This window comes from Camellia sinensis, chromosome 5 (assembly GCF_055761805.1).
Source record: "Camellia sinensis isolate YWXY chromosome 5, ASM5576180v1, whole genome shotgun sequence".
Classification (NCBI taxonomy): Eukaryota; Viridiplantae; Streptophyta; class Magnoliopsida; order Ericales; family Theaceae; genus Camellia; species Camellia sinensis.
In genome coordinates this window covers 209,190,443-209,198,766 of record NC_138965.1, presented here as the reverse complement: position 1 = coordinate 209,198,766, position 8,324 = coordinate 209,190,443, and the positions used below count along the sequence as shown (strand labels likewise).

The 8,324-nt window shown below is 39.6% G+C and overlaps 1 protein-coding gene across 8 annotated transcripts; it reads left to right on the top strand.

Annotated features, from left to right (window-relative positions):
* The first annotated feature begins 269 nt into the window (after positions 1-269).
* LOC114320289 (splicing factor PWI domain-containing protein / RNA recognition motif (RRM)-containing protein) lies at positions 270-8,316 on the top strand. Of its 8 annotated transcripts, none has more exons than XM_082871378.1 (8): positions 1,824-1,859; positions 2,482-2,548; positions 2,683-2,927; positions 3,029-3,181; positions 4,612-5,038; positions 5,152-5,841; positions 5,951-6,570; positions 7,736-8,316. In XM_082871378.1, the coding sequence occupies exons 2-8, from the start codon at positions 2,533-2,535 to the stop codon at positions 7,985-7,987; spliced, it is 2,403 nt and encodes an 800-aa protein (XP_082727504.1). In that variant the 5' UTR covers positions 1,824-1,859; positions 2,482-2,532; the 3' UTR covers positions 7,988-8,316. The 8 variants fall into 8 exon arrangements, with proteins under 8 accessions (XP_082727500.1, XP_082727501.1, XP_082727507.1 ...); XM_082871377.1 differs by lacking the exon at positions 1,824-1,859 and adding an exon at positions 2,050-2,418; XM_082871380.1 differs by lacking the exon at positions 1,824-1,859 and adding an exon at positions 2,336-2,418 and having other exon boundaries at positions 2,482-2,538.
* The last annotated feature ends 8 nt before the right edge of the window (positions 8,317-8,324 follow it).

The following is an 8,324-nucleotide window of genomic DNA, read 5'->3' as shown; positions in this document are numbered from 1 at the left end:
TTGTAAAAAAAAAAAAAAAAATTCACTGTTCCGGTCAACCGGTCGGATGACCAGTTAGGCCAAATTTCGAGAAAAAAAATTTGAAAATCGCGCTCTATTTGACTGAGTTTTCTGCAGAATTGTGAAAAATTAATTCCACAACTCTATCTAAACACCATATGCGAACTCAATATTATTCCAAACAGAGCCTTAAATATTTACTAATAATTTTATCAACACACACAAATTTTGATAAGATCAACTATTACTTAATGTTAAACCCACGTCCATTTATGAGTGTGTTAGTAAAATTATTAGGAAAATCAGTATCTCAGCATTTTTCTCTTTTTAATCCGAAACCGATTGGATGGGGGTGACGGATGATGATGATGGGCAATCCCTAACTGGACGTGAAAACCATACCCTACTAAAATCTATATTAGCGACACAGCTGATCACTCCCAGTTCCCACACGACAACACAACACAACACAGAGTTATTAGGGCACAAACCCAAGGCACTACAGAGGACTCGAACGCACAACTCATCAAATCTCACAATCTCACCACCACCACCGATCTCCGCCGTGAGCTCTCTTTCAATGGCGGACTCTCCGCCCTCGCCGGCGACCACAGAACCCAATCCTCAACCTTCCGACCCACCCGAAAACCCGCCCTCCCAATCCAATCAACCCGATCCATCTCCGCCGCCACAATCCTCATCCGCTCCATCTACCTCTCTTCTAGTAAACCCTAACCCTAACCCTAACCCTACTCCACCGCCACAAATCATCTATCCCTATGCGCTGCCGCAAGTCCCCGCCGTAGCACCGACGGCTCCGTCGTTCCGGCTGGTGCCGCCACCTGTTCCGGTCTCATCCGCGCCGCCGCAGTTCTCGCCCCTTCCGGTTCCGAATTTTCATAACCCTAATTTTCAGAGCTCTGTCGGCGTTCAGCCACCGGGTGTTTCAATGATGCAAACCTATGCTCCGCCGGGTCAGCCTCCCAATCCAGCTTTCAGGCATTACGCTCCGATGCCGAATGGTTACCCAGCAATTCCCACTCCTCAAGGGACTATTCCTCCTCCGGGTGGGTTATTCTGTCTCTGTCTCTGTCTCTGTCTCTGTCTCTGTCTCTCTATTCTATTCCGATATATGTGTTTGTATGTGTATGAATGTTATCATCTTCATGATCAAGTCCCTTGCTTTCAGTTTCTTGTTGATCGAATTGCAATAGTTCGGTCTTATTCTGTGATGAAAAATTGAAACTTTTTATAGTTATTATTGTTATTTTAGCGGCAACAACCTTTTGATCGTGCCATTGCTCTGGTTCTGATGCATGAAGTTGTATGCACATCTTTAAAATTTGTAAGTACTAGAAAATTGTGAACTTTATATTTTATTTTATTTTATTTGGTAAACCCAATATTTTGTGTATTGAAGTTATTATGAAGAGTTGTTTATGGTTCATGGATAGTATTAGTATAGTTCTATGGGTCTTGCTAACAAGTTCCTCTATAGCACAAGAAGAAGAAGAAGAAGAAGAAGAAAAAAAAGGAACACTATACCCTTTTTTATTGAATTCAAAATACTTTTCACTCAAATCAAAACACTTTTTTATATTTTCACTCTAATCCCAATAATAAACAATGCCCCAAGGGCACTCGTTAGCATTTGCCTTTATATTACATGGGTTTAATAGTATGATTTAGAGGGGAAAAGTTTGGTTGAGAGGAGTTGGAAGCAATTCGTGCTGGTTGTATAAGGGGTATCGATGACAGGATGTTTTCTCCTACAGTGTCCTGATTGATTTCGGTCAGAAAGGTTCGAAGGCTTCATATTGCAGTTCCTTAGAGACTTCCACTCTACAACTCCTTTGTTGGTATGCACATATTTGCTTAGTTTCCTTGAATTTTTTTTTTCTTTTTTGAAATATGACATCATTTTAGTGAAAAATTTGTTTCTATGCTCAAAACTGGCATAGAGGAAATTGAACGATAGGGAATAGTTGAACAAATGTATTCTTCCTAGTTGTCATGCTAAATATTGTCTGGTTGGCCATGTTCATTTAGTGGGCTATTATCTGGTAGTTATAAGGATACTTTGTTTTCCCTTTAATGGGCTCTTGATATTTGAATTGCGGCAGCAGATCATGTTAGCAACTGAGTCCTCATTGCCTTTGCATTCCAAGGTATCACTATCTTTTCATTTACAGTCTCTCTTTCTTTCTTTCTCTCTCCCCCTCTATCTGGTTCTTTCTTTGTGGTTATTTGCGCATTGAGATGTTAACAGTTGAGATATTTAAAGATTCTGGAACACTAAAATATTTGTATCTTCAATTTCTTTGGCGTTAATGAGACGCATGTTATCCAATTTCAAAACTTCATAATCAGTGCATGGGTTAGTTTGAGAAGGCTACTATTTGCAAGTGGATGCATAAGGTAAGCTCACCTCACATATCCATGATTTATGAGCTCGATGTTATTGTCTTTATGTTCCTTCAGGTTATCTGTTCAGGTGGTGATTGTTCCCATGCCTGTGCTGCCATCTCTATTATGCATGTAATATGTGGTAAAAGCATTTAGTTATTCTGTGAAATTATTTTAGCTACGTAGTTTTATGGATGGGAAAGACTGTTGTTACTATAATTGGTCTGTAAACCTGTTCTGACAATTTTGCATAGATTTTTTTTCCCATTCTTGCAGGTATTCGCTATCCATTCACGCCAATGGTTCGGCAAGCATTTTCTCTACGGCCACCAGGTGCAATTGGCATGGTTCCACCATTGTCACGGCCCCCTGTTCTAGGAATTCGTGGTCCGATTGTTCCCCCTATTGCTAGGCCAGCACTCTTTCCAAGTGTTGCACCAACAGAGAAACCGCAAACTACAGTTTATGTTGGCAAGATTGCATCAACAGTTGAAAGTGATTTCATCCTCTCTCTCCTTCAAGTAGGTTTATAAATGTGTATACCCCTTCTTTGGTTAAGTGTAGCCCTCCCCCTCCCCCAATTTACTGAACTAACAATTCCCATATCTCTTGATTTGTGAAGCTTTGTGGACCTGTCAAGAATTGGAAACGTGCTCAAGATCCGACAAACGGCACTCCAAAAGGATTTGGTTTTTGTGAATTTGAGTCCGCTGAAGGGGTTCTTCGTGCATTAAGGCTGCTGAGTAAATTAAATGTTGATGGACAAGAGTTGGTGGTAAGCGATGATTTCCTTTTTTCTCTTTTTCTTTTTCTTTTTTTGGGTTCCATACTTTATGGTATTTTCCAGGCTTTTACTACCACTACTAGCACTAATATGAATATTAGTTTTATAATTATTGTTGTTGTTGTCATTATTATTTTATGTTTCATTTTAGGTAATTGACATCAAGTCTGCAATATACTGCATTGTCTTTTTCTATCGGCAAGTGTCGAATATGTTCCTCCCGTTTAGGTTGGTATTGGATTTTTGATCTTTGACCAAAAATATATCCCAAAATAAATTAATCCATAGATTTGCATCAATCTATGTATGAATTGTGAATTGAATCGTGAATTGTTAGATAATGTAACATATAATGTGATTAGTGATATAGTTAGAACTTAGAAGCTTGCGGAGTTCTAGGTTTGTAAGTTGGGAGCTGTGGCAGCAAAGGGTACAATGGGTGGCATTTTGGTGCTTTGGGATAATAGGGTGGCAACGGGTGGCTTTTTGGTGCTTTGGGATAGGAGGGTGGCAGAGAGAAAAGATGTCTTTAGGAAAGCATTCTGTGTCTTATTTATCTGCCTTGGTGGAGGATGGCTTCCAACAACAGACTTTCTCAATTTGTATGGACAAGTATTGCAGGCCAGCAGGAAGGACTTTTGTTGGGAGTTCGGGATTGCGAAAGAAAGGCGGTCTAAGCCATGTTGCATAGGAGATTACTTTAATGTCATTCGATTTCCAGTGGAATGGAGGGGTTGTGATCACAATTCCTCAGCCGTGAGGGAATCTTTGGATTTCATTGATGGGAACAAGCCAATGGACTTGCTTCTGGTTGGAGCTAGGTATACTTGATGCTACAACCTGGAGATCCTCAGAGCAGGAAGAGAAGTTTTCAAACGTGACCTAGGTGGTTATGCTGAGGCCAGTGTCTGGTCACTTATCCATCCTGTCTGATTGTAGAGGTATTCACTGTGGTAAAAACCCCTTTCGATTTGAGAGTGTGGTTGAAAGATGGAAAGGTTTTTGAATAGGGTGTAGTAGTGGTGGGGGAGCCACACTGTGGAAGGTGATCCTGGTGGCATTGCTTTATACAATGTGCCATCAGGTGTTTATAGTTTCTATGAAAACAATTACTCTGTAACTGTAAGTATGGATTGTATGCTGATACTCAAAAGGATAGGTCAGTGTCTGCAGACCTAGTTTAAGTGTTTGCTGCTCGAACTTGAACAGCCTTATATCTACTCTTGTATCAAAAAGAAAAGGAAGTTATTGTGTGAATCATGTATGACTTGAGGTGCTTATCCTTTTTGGATATTAATGTGCATTAATTATCATCTTTGTTGTGTGTTGAAAATTTTGCATTCTTTGTATTTGCTTTTAATTTTTGATGTTTGATCTACTCCTGAACTTATTGGGTAAATTTGATACACCTGCCTCTGCAGATAAATGTTACACAAGCAACAAGAGAGTATCTTGAGCGTTATGTTGAAAAGAAAGCTGAAAACTCAAAGAAACTCAGAGAGACTGAAACTGAAGGGGACCAGAAAGATCAAGAAGGTGCACTGAGTGCTGAGAAGAGTGAACCTCCAAAACCCTCTGTCGATGACTCAAAGAAAGATGACAAGGATTCAGGGAATGAAGAAAATAATGACACTGCTAACTTTGGCATTGTGACCGATGAAGACAGGGAAGCTGACCGAGAAGCTTTAGAGAAGCTTACTGGTATGATAGAAGAGAGGTTAAAGAACAACCCTTTACCCCCACCACCTCCACCTCCACTGACAGCTGCTGATGGTTCTGGTAAATCAAACTCAGAGCAACCAGCTAGATCAAAGGATGGGGACTCGGATGTGGATATAATGAGAAATGGTGAGTCTTTTGTATCAGATATTGGGAGTTTTATTGCTATAGTTTGTTTATACATTATACTCTCTTTAAAGTAGATCCTCCATGTGACGTGTACCCTAATTTTTCTTTTGCAGATGCTGCAGAAGATAAAATTGATGATGAGATGACAAGTGAAAGTAAACCTACAAGTGAGCATGACAGACCTGAAACAAGCTCACCTGATAGGAGTAGAAGGTATGATAGGAGGAGCAGAGATAAGGAGCGAGATCTGAAACGGGAAAAAGAAAGAGAACTGGAAAGATATGAAAGAGATAGGGAGCAGGAACGAGCTAGGAGAGAGAGGGAAAGAGAGTACAAGCTTAAGGAAGATGATCGTAGGTACAAGGCGCGTGTTAAGGAGTGGGAAATACGGGAGAGAGATAAAGAGTATATGAGGAAGCTGGAGAAGGAGAAGGAGAAAGAAAGGGAGTACAAACGGAAGCGGGAAATTATGGACCAGGAGCATGACAACGATGATGGTGATTCCAAAAGGAGGAAACACAAGAGCAGCGGGTCAGAGGAGAGAAAAAGAAAGCTAAGGGAAAAGGAAGAAGACATGGCCGATAGACAAAGAGAAGAGGAAGAAGATGCTGAGGCCAAGAGGAGGGCTGATGAGGAACTGCAGCAGCAGAAACAACAACAGAAAGCTGCGCTGGAAATTTTGCCTGGCTACATAACTAATGGAAGTGATAAAGCCATATTGCCTGATGAAACTAATGTCGGGAGCAAAGACATGGATGTTGATGAAACTTATGATGGGGATTCTGATCATGGAAACCACGATGGCAAGTTTTTTTTTTTAAACTTAAATTTCTTCTTCTATTTTTTTGTCTGTAGTCACTTTCCTTCATTTATTAATTTGATCATCGGTTTTTTTTTTTTTTTGGTAAACAGGTTTGGACATCCATTTGCCAGGGGGTGGGAGTGTACCTAATGGCAATGGGGATGAATTAGTCATGGGATCAATTGCTGCATCAGATAGGCATAATAGCAATGTTCCTGCTAAAAAGTTGGGGTTTGGTCTTATGGGATCAGGAAAACGGACTGCTGTCCCCTCTGTTTTCAATGAGGAGGAAGATGAGGATGCACAGAAAGATAAAAAGATGAGGCCGCTGGTTCCCATTGATTACTCAACTGAGGAACTGCACGTTGCCCCTACCACTTCTGGCGCACCATCTCCAAACTTGGCTGCGGCAGCAGAATTTGCAAAACGTATCTCTGGTGTTGCTCCGAAAGAAGAGAGGCCTGATGCAGAAAAAGAAAGAACAAGACGTTCTCATGATAGTAGGTCTAGCCAGCGGGATCGAGACCGGAATGAGTTTGAGACACATCGCACCAGGGATGAACGTAAAAAAGAGAATTTTGAACGCGACCGAGATCGGGAACAAGGACTGGATAAAGTGAAGACACCTGATAATAAAAAGCTATTGGATGCGAAGCAATTAATTGATATGATACCGAAGACCAAGGATGAGTTATTCTCATATGAAATTAACTGGGCCGTTTATGATAAGGTGAGTAACTTGTACCATAAATTTTTGATTTCATAGTTTTTGCTTGAAATTTCAAGGACATGTTTCCGAATAGCAGAATCCCAGCATGACCTAATCTTTAGGCTATGTTTGGATTTTGGAAAAGAAAAAGGGTTTTATAGGAAGAGAAAATAAAGTGAAGGAAGCTAATTTTATTTGTATTTTAGGTTGGGTTAGGAAAATGAGAAGAAGATGAATAGGCATTTGTTATTGTTATTGTTTTTGTTTCATTAATGAAGTAATTTAATTGCCATTTCATTTTCCTTTCCCTTGAAAAATCCAAACATAGCATTAGGGTTTAGTCAGACATATCTTTCCTTTTGTTTTTTTTTTTTTCAAAGCTGGGAAAGGCATATATTCTACTGAATTGAATGTAGATTCCTTGGAGGTAACCACGAGAATATGAAATAGATAAATAAGATTCTTTGGAGGCAGCTTTGAGAGTGTAGTCGTTGGACCTAGCTTCTAAGCAGGTGACATATCTGGACTCTTCAAATGCCTTTGTTGGACACTTTGATTAGAGTGTGAGATATGTGTTCAATACTCTATATTGTACATTTCTGTGATTGTATTCAACAATGGCGTTATATACATATTTTGTTGCATTGTTGCTGTAAATGAGTATAATGTCTTTTGACACTCTCTGTTACATAGAAAACTATTTAATCCAACAACATAGATTACAAACATGAAAATATGACCCTCTTTTGCTGATTCCCATAACCTTTAACTTAAGAGGATTAATGGGTCTGACCTCTAGATACACAACCCTTCAAGTCCATGTAACATAGGCAGAAACATGTTTCTGGTAAATGTACCATGGGTGCACATAAATCTCTCTTGGTAAATGCAAACTGAATTGAAAATTATTTTTAGATTTCTGTATTTGATTTTTTGTCAAATTTAGTCCCTCTGTTGTCAAAAATTGCCTCCCTTGGGTTTTGCCAAACGAGTAAATAATTGGATGAAGGGTTTTTTGCCAAATTTAGTCCCTCTGTTCTCAAAAATTGCCTCCCTTGGGTTTTGCCAAACGAGTAAATAATTGGATGAAGGGTTCAAGTATCTATAGTTTATGTTTAATTGTTGTATTGTTTTATAATGGTGATGTGTTCAAAGGTATATCTCATTGTTTTTTACGAACTCTCAGAATGAGCTGCACGATAGAATGAGACCATGGATCTCTAAGAAGATAACAGAGTTCCTGGGCGAGGAAGAGACCTCACTGGTGGACTACATTGTGTCCAGCACGTGTGAACACGTGAAGGCATCTGAAATGCTGGAGAGGCTCCAGTCTATCTTGGATGATGAAGCGGAAATGTTTGTGCTGAAGATGTGGAGAATGCTCATCTTTGAAATTAAGAAAATAGAGACTGGTCTTGCTTTGAGGTCTAAAACCTGATGAATTTCATCCAGATGTTGAGGGCTTCCCTGTAGCTGCAGAATTGATTTTCATTTACTTTTTCTTCGACATTATTTCTGTCTCAACTCTCCCTTGTACTCTAAAAGAACGAAGGCACGCGGCACTTCTCTTGAGGCATGATTTATTCTTCAGTTTGTAATGATTTAGGCAAGTTGGTGCAGTTAAATCCAATTTTTTTTTTTGTTGCACTTCGCATCTGCATAATATCAATGTTGTGGAAAACCAGTATTTTGATATCTGGATTAGATTGTATTAGTAAACCTTTTGAAGTGCTCAATCAATATATATAAAAGGGTGCTTTTAAAGAATGGTTGCT

Coding starts and splice junctions, on each gene's coding strand:
- LOC114320289 (XM_082871374.1), top strand. CDS start 347: ATGGGGGTGACGGATGATGATGATGGGCAATCCCTAACTGGACGTGAA. Junction 1,068..2,682: donor AGGGACTATTCCTCCTCCGG/GTGGGTTATTCT, acceptor CCATTCTTGCAG/GTATTCGCTATCCATTCACG. Junction 2,928..3,028: donor TCATCCTCTCTCTCCTTCAA/GTAGGTTTATAA, acceptor TGATTTGTGAAG/CTTTGTGGACCTGTCAAGAA.